Genomic DNA, 16,027 nt, shown 5'->3' on the forward strand with positions numbered 1-16,027 from the left:
GTGATTCAACAATGATACACATTATGTAGTGCTTACCGTAAGTGTAGCTGCCATCTGTCAGCATATAAAGTTATTACAGTATTATTGACCGTATTCCCTGTGTCGTACTTTTCATCCCCATAATTTATTATAACTGGGAGTTTATACCTCTTAATCCCATTTGTCTATTTAACCCATCCTCCCAGCACCTTCAGTCTGGCAACCACCAATTTGTTCTCTATTTATGAAACTGTATCTGTTTTTGTGTGTGTGTGTTTTGTTAGTTTTCTAAATTCCATGTAAGTGAAATCATATGCTATTCATCTTTCTCTAACTTTCACTTAGTGTAACACCTTGTAGGTCCATCCATGTTTTTATAGATAGCAGGATTTCATTCTTTTTTATGGCTGAGCAATATACCATATCTTCTTTATCCTCTCTTCTGTTCAATAGGTTGCTTCCATATTTTGGCTATCGTAAGCAGTGTTGTAATAAACATAAGGGTGTCTCTCTCCTTTTGAGTTAGTGTTTTCATTTTCTTTGGGTAAACACCCAGCAGTGAAATTACTGAATTGCGTGGTGGTTATTTTTTTAATTTTTTGAGGAGCTTCTATACTGTTTTCCACAGTGGCTGTGCCAGTTTACATTCCCACCAACAGTGCATGAGGGCTCCCTTTCCTCCACACCCTCACTACCACTTGTTATTTCTTGTTTTTGATGGTAGCCATTCAAACTGGTGTGAGGTGGTATCTCATTGTAGTTTTGATGTGCATTTCCCTGATAATTAGTGATGTTGAACATCTTTTCATCTGTCTGTTAGTCGTCTGTTATCTTCCCTGGAAAAATGTCTATCAGGTTCTCTTTTTAATCAGATTCTTTTTGGTAAGTTGTATGAATTATTTATATATTTTGGATATTAACCCCTTATTAGATACATCATTTGCAAATATCTTCTATTCAGTAGGTTGTCTTTTCATTTTGTTGATTGTTTTTTTCACTTTGCAGAAGCCTTTTATTTTGGTGCAGTCCTAATCATTTGGTTTTGTTTTTGTTTTCCAATTTGTCGGCATACAATTTTTCATATAGTCTCTCATATTTCTGTAGGGTTGGTTGTTACTTCTTTTATTTCTGATTTTATTTATTTGCATTTTCTCTCTTTTTTTCTAGATCCTCGCTAAAGTTTTATTGATTATCTTTACAAAGGCTGTTGGTTTCATTAATCATTTCTTTGTAGTCTCTATTTCATGTATTTCTGCTCTGATCTTTAGTATTTCCTTCCTTCTAACTTTGTGTTTATTCTTTTTCTAGTTGCTTTGGGTGAAGGGTTAGATTTGTTTCAGATTTTCCTGGTTTCTTGAGATAGGCCTGTATTGGTTTCAACTACTTAGAACTACTTTGGCTGTGTCCCAAAGATTTGGACCACTGTATTTCCATTTTCATTTGTGTCCAGGTATTTTCTGATTTCCTTTTTCATTTCTTTGTCATTCCTTTGGTTTTTTAATACCCTGTTGTTCAGCCTCCATGTATTTGTGTTTTTTCTAGGTTTTTTTTTTTTTTTTTCCCTTACAGTTGATTTCTAGTTTCATTTATCTGTGGTCAGAAAAAATCCTTGTTTGGATTTCAGTCTCAAATTTACTGACACTAGTTTTGTGACTTAACATGATCTGTCTTAGAGAATGTTCTGTGTGCATTTGAATGTGCATTCTACTTCTTTTAGATGGAATTCCCTGTTATAGATTAACTCCATCTGGTCTAATGTATCATTCAAAGCCACTGTTTCCTCATTAATGTTTTGCCCAGATGATTTATCCACTGATGTAAGTGGGGTGCTCAAGTCCCCTACTACTGTTGTATTACTGTCATTTTGTGTCCCTTTATGTCTTTCATTTAGGCTTCATATATTTACTGATCCTCTACTAGGTGCATAGATATTTGCATTTGTTATATCCTTTTGTTGGATTGATCCCTTTATCATTATGCAATGCCTTCCTTGTCTCTTGTTATAGTCTTTGTTTTAAAATGTATTTTGTCTTTTAAGTATTGTTACCCCAGCTTATTTTATTTTGCTTTCATTTGCATGGAAAATATTTTCATATCCCTTCACTTTTAGTCTGAATTTGTCTTTAGTCTGAAGTTAGTCTCTTATAGGTAGCATATAGATGGGTCTTGTTTTTTTTCCAGTCACCTTATATCTTTTGATTGAAGCATTTAGACCATTTATATTTAATTAATACATTAATTGCCATTGTGTTCACTGTTCTGATTTTTTTTTGTAGTTCTTCTCTTTTCCCTTCTTATTTTCTTGCTTCCCTTCTGATGGGTATCTTTCTTCAGTGTCATACTTGGATTTCTTTCTCTTTATTTGATATTATTTTTTAAATCTTTTACATATTTTTGGTCTGCAGTAACCTTAAGGTTCATATATAACATCCCAAGTATATAGCAGTTTATATTAAGTTGATGGTTGATGGTTGCTTAAGTTTGAACACATTTCTAAAAGTACTATGTTTTTGCTGCCCTCTCCATTTTTTATATATTTGATGGTATGTTTTATCTTTGATTACCTAAACTAATATTTAGATCTAATTCATTTTTACTACTTTTGTCTTTTCATCATCATAAGGTTAAATCATGCATTTATAAATGATTGATCTCCTGCCTGTACTCTAGGTTTGCCAGTGACAATTTTCCTTTCTTAATTTTCTCACTTCTTGTTGTGACCTATTTTTTCCTGAAAGAAGTCCCTTTACATTTCTTTTAAGTGGTTTAGTGGTGATGAATTCCCTTTAACTTTTGTGTGGGAAAGTTTTCATCTCTTCTTCAATTCTGAGTGACAGCCTTGCTGTAGGTTTCTTTCCTTTCAGTACTTGGAATATCTCATGACAGCCCCTTCTGGCCTGCAGAGTTTGGCTGCTTCCTGGACCAGAAAACCTGTTTCCTTCCCCAGTTTAGGGAATTTTTCAGTCCCTTTCCTTCTGTCTTCTTCTTCTAGGAGCCCTATAATGTGAATGTTTGTGTGTTTGATGTTGTCTCAGAGACCCCTTAACTTATCCTTTTTCTTTTTGCTGTTCTCCTTGCCTACTTTCCATTACCTGTGCTCCAGATCACTGATCCATTCTTCTGCATCGTCTGACCTGTTGTTGATTCCTTCTGTATTTTTCATTTTAGTTATTGTATTAAACTCTGATTTTTTTTTTTATATTTTATGTCTCTTGGCTGAAGCAGTCACTGAGTATGTCTACTCTTCTCCCAAGTCCAGTGAGCATTTCTTTGAACTCTTTATCAGGTAGATTGTTTATCTCCATTTTGTTTAGTTTTTCTCAAGTTTTGTCTTACTCTTTTGTTCGAAGTGTTATCCTATTTTCTCATTTTGACTTTCTCATTAGGTTTAACAGGTACTCCCAATCTTGAAGGAGCAGACTTGTGTAGGAAGATCTCCTATGTAGGTTGCATGTCTCTGGCACATTTGGCTGAATGACTAGTGCTGTAGAGGGCAAGGAGTCCCTAGTTGCTCTGCACAGGGGTTGCCTTGGCTGGGATGGTTAATTCCTAAGTGTTATAGTTTGTTTTTATAGTTGGATCTTTATTCCACTTTGAATTTATTTTTTTCAGGAGGATTTCAGGGGTGGAAACTGAGAATGGATATAATGACTAAATTCTGGGATAAATTCTAAATGACTTAAATTTTTCTAACAAGTTTTCTAACACTTGTTATCTGGAACATTTATGTCAAAGTAAAGTTCATGCTCCAGATCAAACTCAATTACAATGTATTTTGCTTTTATATTGTTTTTCTATTACATTTTTCTAAGTGTTTGATATAACTTTTTTTTTTTCTCATACCCAATTTTAGAGATGAAGAAGGAACAGAGCATTTACGAAAACGAACTATGAAGTTGCCTTTTATGTTTACTTCTGGAGAAGCTGTGTTATACCAGGTAAATAACCCTTTTCCTCCCATGATGGATCCCTTACCAGTGAGGACTAAAACTACTGCTTGTGGAAGAGAGTCTGCTACCACATCAACTCTAAATAAGGAATCTTTCAATCCCAATTCCCTCCTGGGTGCCATGATGCAACAAGATGAGTCTATTTATCTCTATCCTGCTTCCAGTAACACAGCTTTTGAAAGAAATCTTTTTAACGAACCTATGAATGAATGCAGTAATTGGCAAGACAGTATGGCACCAGTGGGAAATAACAGTATCCTGAAACATGAGCAAATAGGTCAGTCTCAGGATATGAACCCAGCAATCTCTGGAGGTCAATCAGGGCCCTTTGCAGACAACAGAAATAGTGACTTGTACAGCATTATGAAACACCTAGGCATTGATTTTGAAGATATCAAAGACATGCAACAGAATGAGGAATTTTTCAGAACTGACTTTTCTGGTGAGGATGACTTCAGAGATATTGACCTCACAGATGAAATCCTGACCTATGTCCAAGATTCTTTAAGCAAGCCTGCCTTCCAGTGTCCCGGTTACCAGCAGCAACAGGCCGTGGCTGTGAACTCAAGTTGTATGGTACAGGAGCACCTGCAGCTAGAACAGCAGCAGCAGCGGCTGCAGCACCAGCAAAACCTCGTAGCATCGGAGCAGCAGCAACAACTGTGTCAGAAAATGCAGCATATGCAAGTTAATGGCATGTTTGCCAATTGGAGCGCTAACCAGTCTGTGCCTTTTGGTTGTCCACAGCAAGAGCTACAGCAGTATAATGTCCTTTCAGACTTACCTGGGACCAGTCAAGAGTGTCCCTACAAATCTGAGACGGATGCTATGCCTTATACACACAACTTTATCCCCTGTGATCAGTCTGTGCTGCCACAACATTCCCAGGGGCCACAGTTAGACTTTCCCTTAGGGAACTTCGAACCATCCCCGTACCCTACTACTTCTAATTTAGAAGATTTTTTCACGTGTTTACAAGCTCCTGAGAACCAAACACACGGACTTACTCCAGAGTCGCCCATAGTAACTCCTCAGACGTGTTATGCCGGGGCTGTGTCCATGTACCAGTGCCAGCCGGAACCTCCGCACGGCCACGAGGCCCAGATGCGGTACAATCCAACAATGCCGGACCCACAGGCATTTTTAAACAAGGTAAGGGTTTTCTCAGGCTGAGTAAACCTTTTTAGTGATTCTTCTTACATTTATAGACCTCAATTATAAATTTTTTATGTGACTATTTTTTAATAAGCCAGTACTTTTCCAGTAGTAGTGTGTTACTAATACTAATAGATCTTTTTTAACTGAACAGCCAAGGAGAAAAAAATCAAGGGCTACAGCAACATGAGTATGTCATATATTGTTTAGAATAGATCCTTTGGTTTATCTCTGTTCTTAATAATTACAGGACCCTTTAAAAATTCAGAGTTCAGAGGCGCCTGGGTGTCTCAGTTGGTTAAGCGTCCAACTTTGGTCTTGATCTCATGGTTTGTGAGTTCCAGCCCCACTTTGGGCTCTGTTGTTGACCACTCAGAGCCTGGAGCCTACTTCCAATTCTGTGTCTCCATCCCCCACTCACTCTCTGTCTCTCTCTCTCAAAAGTAAATAAACTTAAAAAAAACCTTTTTTTTTAAATATCAAACTTCAAATATATATTTGCATTTTTAAAAGTAATTTCTTAAAGCTCAATCTTTTTTGTATGTGTTAAAATCAGGTTAAAGTCAATACAGTTGTGCTTTTTTCAGACACCTTTGTCCTTGGTGATCCCTGAATTCAGTCTGAGGCTCCTCAGTGTTCTATGGCAATCCCTCCATGTTATCTGCCCAATCCTCATTTTATCCTTCAAGATGGAATGTTTTTTTTTAGCATCTTGTAAAAAAGCATAACTTACTGGCTTTCTCTCATGTGGTCAAGCTGGGTACTGTGCTAAATTTTCTACTTGTCTAGAAGTTTTGTTTGTTTATTTGAGAGAGAGACAGATCAAGCAGGGGAAGCAGAGAAAGAGGGAGAGAGAGAGAATCCCAAGCAGGCTCTGCACTGTCAGCACCGATCCCCATGGCGGGGCTTGTACTTATGAATTGTGAGATCCTGACCTGAGCCGAAATCTAGAGCCGGACACTTAACAGGCTGAGCCACCCAGGACCCCCCAAAATTTGTACTTATTTTTTAAGGGGCTTGAACTCACAACCCTGAGATCAAAACTCACATGCTCTACCAACTGAGCCATCCAGGAGCCCCTATATCTTTATGTCATCAGAATACTTCTAGCAGCAAGCACACTTTAAATCTAAAAAATATATATATATGTGTGTGTGTATGTATATATATATATATATATATATATATATTTTAGATTATGTATATATATTTTTTACATTTAAACATATATGTATGTATATATATATTTTAGATTATATATTTTACATTTAAACATTGTGTGTGTGTGTGTATATATATATGTGTGTGTATATATATATATATATATATATATATATATATATTTAGATTTAAACAGTAACGGTAGCTACTCTCTGTGGCCACTGGGGAATACATCATTTTTTCATTCATGCTTTTCTGTTAGAAAATATTGAGTTCATTTTATAGTATAATTAAGTAGGCTTTTGAAGAAAATCTTGATTTAAACTAAGTTCAGTGGTTTCTGTTTTCTGTGTATTATAGATTAGCAACAAAGATTCAAGTTAACATTTGTAATTGTCTTACATTTGGCTTGTATAGGAGTTTTTTGATAGAAAATGGTAATGAAAGTTTTTCTTATCTTCATTTCTGACATCTTCAATTATATCAGAATTATTCAGTACACTCTCACAACATTGCTATGAAGTACCATGGATAGGTAACTTGAGTAAGTTGTTGACAACTTAATAATTTACATAACCTAAAATTTCATTACCAGGTTCTTTCGAGTTTTTTTTTTTCTCCCCTCCCTGCCACTTTGTATTACTTCTTTATGAACAGTGAGTTAATAGCAAGTCTGTAGACCTATGTATTTCCCCAGGGAGTTACTTTTAAAAATTGCCTACGTGGCTCACAGTATTATTTTATTGAATAGCATTGTTTTTGATAACATACTTCAAGACAATTGCTGACCTGCATTGTGTTAATGACTGGTAAGCGTAACTTAATCAAAGGCTACCATTCTCTGCATAATAACTTCCATTTGAAGGCTCCACAGCTGCCATTCACTGAAGACCTGGATTATATGACTTTCACTATATATTTAATGTGTGTTTTAGAGGATCTTTTAAATCTGTGTTTCAAGGAATTAAGGGTATGATTTTGATCTATATGAAAATTTCCATAACTTTCACTAACTATATCCAATACAAAGGCCCTATAATCTATAAAAGCGTACAGACTATGTATCTGGTTTTGCTTTTTTTTTTTTTTTAGTAGCAGTTGTAGACTCATTAGACTATTTGCATTATAAGAGGACAAGAGCAAGCATTTTATTTGATAAAAATCTATAATTAGGATACTTTTTTATAGCACTTACTAAAAGCCTGTAACAAATAAAAATGGTTTAGGAAATCATACCCGTGCTGTAATATTTTAGGAATATTAAGATGCTTCTATCAGAAATGACCTCTTATAGAAAAGTTCTACGTCTGCAGTCCAGTCTAGTCATTTTGAATGCAGTCAAGACTTTGGTACCCAGAACTTGCCTGAGATGAAATCTGGTCAAAGCCAACCTATGTATGACGGATATGTCTAACTGTGATTCATAACTGGTACTCTCTGATCCATCATTTCCTATCCAGACCAAAGGCAATTTGTTAATCAAATACTCTAATACCACTTCTGAGCTGAGACCCATGTATCACACATCTGTACCATCTAATGGAGAAACCAAATTGTTATAAATGCAGCTAATACATAATATTTGCTGTGTTGGTCTTCATTGAATGATGTAAAGAATCTGAAGTTTAACATGCAAGACAAAGATTTTAAAAATACTTTTTAATATATCATTTAGTGGCTTAAGATACTTGAAAAATCTAATAAGTTGCATTGCTATTTTTGTTTGCAGTTTCAGAATGGAGGAGTTTTAAATGAAACCTATCCAGCTGAATTAAATAATATAAATAGCACTCAGACTCCCACACACCTTCAGCCCCTTCATCACATGTCAGAAGCCAGACCTTTCCCCGATTTGACATCCAGTGGATTCCTGTAATGCCAAGCCCATTTTTCACCATGGATTAAAGAAGATTACAGAATAATAGAACTATCAGTGTTGGACATCAGCAACTTTACATGGAGGCATTGATGTATGTTGTTCGCACTATTATTCCAAACCAAATTTTAATGTTTTTAAGAGTTAAAAAAAAATTACCAAAACTACATATACTATAGTCATTAAAAAAGAAAGTGTACTGCCAGAGAGAGGGAGATGCTATCTTTATTGAATTCACTTTATAGTCTGAGTACTAGAGAATATACAAAATTTATTCAGGGGAACTTTATGACACTTTTAAATAAAAAATTTCTGTCAGAAAAAAATGGAATACTTTTGAGTTTTCAACTTATCTATTCTTATTAGTACACCAAATAACAAACTATTTACTTTTATCTTCTTTTATCTCAGATGTTAAAATAAGTGGTTTGGTGCTTTTATAAAAAGATAATCTCAGTGCTTTCCTCCTTTGTTGTGTAAGTGCCTCACAATTTTTTATACCTATAACACTGTAGGATGTATATTTGATAGAAAGTAAACTTTTTAATAACTTTCTGCACACAAATATTATTTGTATTTCTTAAATTCAGTCATTTGTATTAGTCCAGGCATGTTTTAACTGCACTACTCACCCACTTTCTTCAGGAAAAGGGCAAGTTATGATTGAAAAAATATTTATTACCTAGTTGCTTCTACATATTAAATGTTGCTATGTGCCTTACGTTGAAAAATTTTGAAAGTAAAATGTCTTTCCAAATTATTTTTTGATCAAATAAAGACTGCAGCACTAAAATGTCAACAGTGTTTTCGGGAGAAAGAGATACACTGCAACTTACCTTTACTGAAATCTCCACCATGGTGGTTCAGTGTTGCAGATGTGCAAAGATCTGCTTGAATGGGACCGTGTTTATCAACTTGCAACGAGGAGGAAGTAGCTTTATTTCTAGCTCTTTAATCACCATTTCACTGTGTATAAATTCTTTAAAAACTACTTTAGACCTAGAATGAACTTTAAGGTAGAATGTGTTGACTTTATAACTTTCACTTACTAGTACAGTGGAAACTATTTGTTTTTTCTCATATTTGAGGAGCGTGAAGTTTGAACGTGGCAATGTTTGATGCAAAGTATTGTTATGAGTGACACGATTGGTGCATTTATATAGTTTATAATGAACAAAATTATATTTAAAGTATTTTCAAGCTTTCATTTGAAAATAGTCTATACCTTATATATGCACGTAATTTGAGTCTTACATATAGTCTTGCGTCTTTTAAAAATATCAAATAATGAATCCAACTGCTTTTACTTTGGTCTTAAGACACCCATGCCATTCTCTTAACTTCAAACAGTACATTGTTTCTAGGATACAATGGCCTTTATTACTGGTAAGGCAAATGATCCCCCCGATAACTCTACTGTCCTCAGGTAATTTTTAAAAAAGACTCATTTATTTAAATGTGACATCTGAAGGGCAGGCACATTTTTCATGTATTCTATAAAAAACATGATGGAATCTTAAACCAAGGTATAGTATTAAAATGCACTATTTTCACTTATTTTTTTTTTTAGTAAATTAATGAATATCAAAGTGGCTTCAGAAAAAAATATGTCAGTTCTATGAATTTTCAGTTCATTCTTTGAATCCATAGAATCAATTTAAGGAAAAAAAACAATTTGTCTAAAACATTTCATAATTTGTTTCCAGTATGAGGTATCACTAAAGGTTTAGACCAGTGGTCTGGCTTAATATTCCATTTTTACATTTAAGCTTTTCATTAAAAGCCTTCACAATAACCATTTTTGTTAGTGTCTTCCACATGCCGTTGGGTGAATTATTTAGTGGAAAAATAGGCTTTTTAAAGTGTGAATAGGATGACAGTTCTACACTTACAAAATTAAAAACTTTTAAAGCAATATTGTATATTTTTATCTATATAAAATAAAATGTATTTAAGAATAATAAAATCACATTAAACCAAATACACATTTGTCTGTATTGCTAAGTGCCAAACAGAGAATGCTCCGTGTGCTAGTCTAATGAGGGACTCATTTCTTAGATAATGTGCACTTCTGAGTATGTGGGTATGTCTAATTTGAACTTTTCCTAAACCAAGTTGTTCTTCCGGTACCAGGAGATTTGCCTGTGTTCCAGTGTATGAGGAAGCTTTCATTCATTACTCTGCACCAACTAGTGTTTTTCAGTATTACTAAATTTTTGGTAGATGTTTTCATGACTTTTTTCTTCAAAATATTACTGCATACCTATGTCATACATATTTTGTTCAAAATATGATTTATAATATCCTTATCAAACAAAATTGTATACAATAATATATGGTAATAAAATCAAGTATAAATTACATGTTTTAATGTAAATTCTTTCTGGTTCATATAGAGGAAAAGAGCATGTTTAGTACAGTGTTTTAACGATATTAAAGGCAATCTATAATATTGAAGGAGACACGAAGAAATAATTTATGAAATTCTGCCCATGGATATTTTAGCCTTTACATGGATATAAAAAAGGCTCTTCAAGTAACGTCGCAGATTAAAATGCTTCTGAAATGGAGTACTCTTTTAAACTTTGTATTGGTGTTACAGATGTAGTGGTGTTAGTGTCTCAGATTAAATTTTAAAACTCCGCTTTTAATAATATTTGATGAGTTTTTAAAACAACTCATGTTGTATTTTGTTCTCAGATTAGAAAAATTATTGCTTAAGCCTATCTTCTAACAAATATAAATGATACGTTACGCCTTTGGCATTAAACTCAGGAAAACATTCACTAAGAATGTTGCAATTAGAATTATTTGAAGAAAAAAATCCTAAAACAACAGTTTTCATTCTATTAACTTTTTTTACATTAGTCTTATGTTTAGCCATTACAATCATTACAATCATTAGATATTTCTTCTCAACGCTCGACATATAAGCATGGCAAGTGACCAACACCATACTTAATTTGGACATTTTAGAAATACTGTGTCTTTTGTCTAAGAGTTCCATATTCAGTTTTAACCATTTGATCTGAAAACATCAAGTAAAAAAATCAAGATCATGATAATTGTCTTTGCTTTCACTCCAGTGGCTTCGATCAGCAGGAATGACTTCCAGTTGTGCCCCTTCACCGAGCCTGTCAAATACTGACCAGTGGTGGTAGTTACTCACAGGACTGGATAGTACTCTCATGTTTGCCTCCCAGTGTCTGCGGATGACCTTGCTTCTAGTGTTACTAATACAATTGAAATCATCAGAAACCTGTAACGCATCCTTAGTGTGTCTGTACCTTGACCTCAACAGTGCCACTACCCTTGATCTCTTAGGCTCACCTACTGTATGTGAGGAGAGCTTCCCCTAACTTCCAGATGAATACCCTGCCTTTCCAAGTCTTGTGCACATAGTGTCTACATTGCCCCTGTCCAGTCTTTGTTCTATAAACTTCTCTCTGTGCTGCTTCTCCCTCCAGCCTGGAAAATACTTACTTGACCCTGCATCCTTTTCTTACTAAATTCTTTACCTCCTTTCTCTAAAATAATTTTTTATCTCCTAAAATCTTGTTTTATTTTTCATCTTTCTATTAAAATGCTTTATGGACGTTCACTTAACTTCCTTCCCACCAGAGGCTAATTCTCTATCCCTGCAGGCCAAATTGTACCATTTGTACCATCGGTGAACTTTTTTCTTCCCTTAGCTTCCGTGACATCCATTGTCCTGAAACCTTCTATCAGTCCTTGTCTTTCCTGTGTTAGCTACTCTCCCTTCTTCCACCTGGTAACAGACTTGGTTCTGACATTTTGTCTTTTTTTTTTTTTTTTCTATATACTGTACCTTTGGAAGCTCATCCATTCTGCAACTCCTGCCTTTATGATGAACTGCTGCAAAACCTGTTGTCTCTTATCTTACCTCTGCTAATCACTGACTGACATTGTGGAACATCTTCTCCCTCTGAGAGCATAGCAAAGCTTAGCACACAGGCTCTGGAGTGTGATTCCTGGCTTTGTACATATATGAATCATTGGGAAGATCTCTTACTCTGAGTCATAGTTTCTACAAAATAAGGATAACCATAATACCTGCCTCACTGGATTGTTGGAGGATTCAATAAATGATTTATGATAAACTACTTAGTTCCCAATGGCCAAAACTGGAACAATTTGAATAACATAACAACAGCATTGGATTAAAACCCAAAGAATAAAATAAATATTCTGAGTCCATCCTGATCTATATAAATGATTAAACACATAAATGAGCAAGAAGGGGTAAATTTTCTTTACAGAAGAATCCTAAGTGTTTGTAGATACTACATTCTCCCAATAGATGGAGCTTAGTACCCCTTCCTTTTGAATGTGGGCCGAACTTAGTAACTTGCTTCCCAAGAACAGAGTCCAGAAAAGGAAAAAAAAAAAAAAAAAAAAAAAAACAAACCATAATGACTTTACACTGTAGCAATCTGGCAAGCACTGCTTTAACCCAGTGATTGGGGTTGACATCACCAAGGGTAAGTCATGGCAGCGTGTTCTCCCTAAGTGATGCTCTGACAAGCACACTTCAGCTCTACTGAATCCCAGTCTAATTGTGTGAAAGTATCAGACAAACCTGAAGTGAGAAACAATGCACAAAATTCCTGAGTATTCTGTAAAATGTCAAGCTCAAGAAAAACAGACCAAGACACTGTCACAGACCAAAGGAGACTAAGGAGGTAAATGGGCACTAAATATATTACAGCATCTTGGATTGCATCCTGCCATTGAAAAAGGACACAGCTGCAAACAAGGGTCCAATTTGACAAAAAACAGCAACAGTTACAGAAATCCCAATAAAGTTTGCTTGACATTAATTTATTTCCTTGTTTCACCAATGTCCCATGGCTATGAAAGACACTGTGTGGTGTTAGAGGAACCTGAATGAAGGGGATGAAAACTTGCTCTATTTTTTCGGGGTGCTTGGGTGGCTCAATCTGTTAAGCAGCCAACTTCAGCTCAGGTCATGATCTCGCAGTAAGTTTGAGCCCCACCTCAGGCTCTGTGCTGACAGCTCAGAGCCTATAGTCTGCTTCCCATTCTGTGTTTCCCTCTCTCCCTTTCCCTCCCCTGCTTGCTCTCCCTCAAAAATAATAAACATTAAAAAAAATGCTCTATTTTTGCATCTCTAATTTAAATCTAAAATTATTCCAAAATAGTTTACTTAAAAATCATTTTCTAGGGGACCTGGGTGGCTCAGTTGGTTAAGCGTCCGACTTTGGCTCAGTCACAGCTCATGATCTCACAGCTCATGAGTTTGAGCCCCATGTCCAGCTCTGTGCTGACAACTCAGAGCCTAGAGTCTGCTGCAGATTCTGCGTCTCTTTCTCTCTACTCCGCTCGCACTCTGTCTCAAAAATAGACATTAACAAAGAAATCATTTTCATATTAAATAAACAGTTTGATGATAGCCACATAGCAACTACTCAATAACTATCTGCTTTTACTATTTCCCTGTGATAGCCATGTAACCTCTTCTCAGTTGGAGGTAAATCTGTGCCTGACACTAATCCTTTTTTTACATTGTTTTATATTTGAGAGAGAAAGAGAGAGAGAGACAGAGCATGAGCAGGGGAGGGACAGAGATGGAGACAGAATCTGAAGTAGGCTCCAGGCTCCACGCTGTCAGCACAGAGCCCGATGCAAGGCTTGAACCCACCAACTGCGAGATCATGACTCGAGCTGAAGTCAGACGCTTAACCAACTGAGCCACCCAGTCACTCCAGGACACTAATCCTTCTCAATCTGTTCACTGTTGATTTGATGAACATCTTGGTTTTTAGTCTCCAGGTCAATGTCCCTTTCCACTTTTATCTCCTGACATCATCATCCTCAAGGATCCTTCTGTAATTCCTACACATCAACTCTAATCATCTACTTTTCCATTCCAGAGGAGTACAGCCACAGCTCAGACTTGGAGCACATGTAAATGCCTTCACTCTGCCAACTTGAAATTTGCTTTTGTAATCACACTATTTTCTCTCCTTTCCCAATCCTATTTTCTTTGTTCAACTAGCTCTTCACCTTATTGTCCTCTCCAGTTCCTAGCATGCAGTCCGTTCTTTTTCAGTCCCTCAGCCTGGACCTCAGTATCAGGATTTCAACAGTATTTTTGCTTGTATACTTAAATTGCTCACCACCTCCTTGGCAACTGCCACTCCCATCCATAGCCCGGGCCAAAACACCTTCTTTTCCTGGTCAACTAGACAAAGTGACAGAACTGATGGCCTCACCAAAAACGTTTACCGTGTCTGTGGCAGCGACTGGCAATAGCATCTTCCCTTCTTTCATTGTAGGAGAACTGTGACTTTCCTCTGGTCACAATGAGGGAAAAAGACTACATTTTCCAGCCTCCTTCATGGATAAGTGTAGCTAATGTGAGTTTTGGCCAAATATATGAAAGGAAAATCTGTGTGGTAACTTCCAGAAAGGATGCCTCAGTACACATGATGCAGCGGCACGGAACCTAGTTTGCGTTTGCCCTTTCCTCTGCTAGCCAGCACGTGTGCACGTGATGAAGACAGAGCTAGAAGTTCCCTGGAGCCTGTAAAACAGAAGCTAGAAACTAGAAAGGTGAAGCCACAATATGATGAGCCAAGGTTCCTCAGAACTTAGAGCCAGAAACCCAACCTTTGTCTGCCTACCTCTGTACCTCTTTTATAGAAAACGTAAGACTTCTGTCTCAGTGAACCCATCTAATATCTACCCCCCACTCATCTAACCTCATCTTTCTAATATCTACCCCCCAGCCCGTGGCCTCCTCATTTCTGGCTACAATAACATTCTAATTTGACTGGAAACAATCTGACATCAACTTCAGTATTCTACTCTTTGACTTTTACGTTTCTGCCAACCATCCTCTCAGATTTCCCTTACTCCACTTGCTCACATCTTCAGTGCAATGGTTTCTTCAGCGTACAAGCATAGTCCATTCCCTTCTAAGGAAAAGAAATCAAACTATATCATTCTTCTGTTTTGTTTTCATTACTGAATAGAGCAGCTGGCTATGACTTGCTTGCTTTACTTCATCACTGACCTCTTATTTAATCTTCACACTCTGAATTTCACTATTTCCAATTTTATGGGGTGCAAGTGTACTATTAAGGGGAAAGTTTTTCTTCCTTAATATTTTCTTTCCTTGGCTTCCCTATCATTGTCCTCAAATTTCTTGATCTCGGATCACTCTTTGTCCCTCTGTCCAACCTTCTGTAACTCTACAGATAGACATTTTTATAAGGTTTGGTCTGTCCCTTTTCCTCTTGTCTCTGTATGTTTCTGTCTTCATGATCTCACCTAATTATATCACTTATGTATGACTCTGTGTGTGGTCTAGACCTCTCCTCTGAGTTTCTGGCCCGGACTTTCCATGGTTTATTTTGTACAATATTTAGTACCGTTTTTAAATATCCTACAAGAAACTTAAATGGTCTTTGAACAAAACTGAATGAACCATTCTCCCTCATAAATCTAGTGATTCTCCCATCATTTTTGTTCACACCTCCATCTCTGTGCTTCCCTCTCCATTACCATAGGAGTCACTTCCACTGGACAGTGGCATCTTTTGCTTCTGTACTTCAACGATCTTACAAACTTTAGATTACAATCACAGCTAGAACTCAGCTAGAATGATGTGCTGACCCACACCTCGGAAAAGGCAAACTAAGGGGCAAAAATCTTCTACATAAGATGGCAAAGGATTGTGTAGGAGACAAACAATTATAGGGATTGAGAGAAGTTTTAAAATTAAAGACATGTTTTCAACAAGCAAGGATTTGGGAGTGGTTAGAGAGAGGGAGTAAGAAATCATTCATTCCATGAACATTTAGCCAACCAAGTGCAATAGGGTGTAGTTTGAGATTGATGTTCAAGAACCCAGTTGAAT

The 16,027-nt window shown here is 36.3% G+C and overlaps 1 protein-coding gene across 1 annotated transcript in view; it reads left to right on the plus strand.

Annotated features, from left to right (window-relative positions):
- The window catches only part of AHR (aryl hydrocarbon receptor), a 53,683-nt gene extending 43,201 nt beyond the window's left edge, over window positions 1-10,482 (plus strand). Inside the window, exons 10-11 of the mRNA XM_042919581.1 lie at window positions 3,833-5,081; window positions 7,975-10,482. Of these exons, the coding sequence (XP_042775515.1) occupies window positions 3,833-5,081; window positions 7,975-8,121 (1,396 nt within the window). The 3' untranslated portion in view covers window positions 8,122-10,482. The remainder of the gene's footprint in view (window positions 1-3,832; window positions 5,082-7,974) is intronic.
- The last annotated feature ends 5,545 nt before the right edge of the window (window positions 10,483-16,027 follow it).

Source organism: Panthera leo, chromosome A2, assembly GCF_018350215.1.
Source record: "Panthera leo isolate Ple1 chromosome A2, P.leo_Ple1_pat1.1, whole genome shotgun sequence".
In the NCBI taxonomy this organism is placed as follows: Eukaryota; Metazoa; Chordata; class Mammalia; order Carnivora; family Felidae; genus Panthera; species Panthera leo.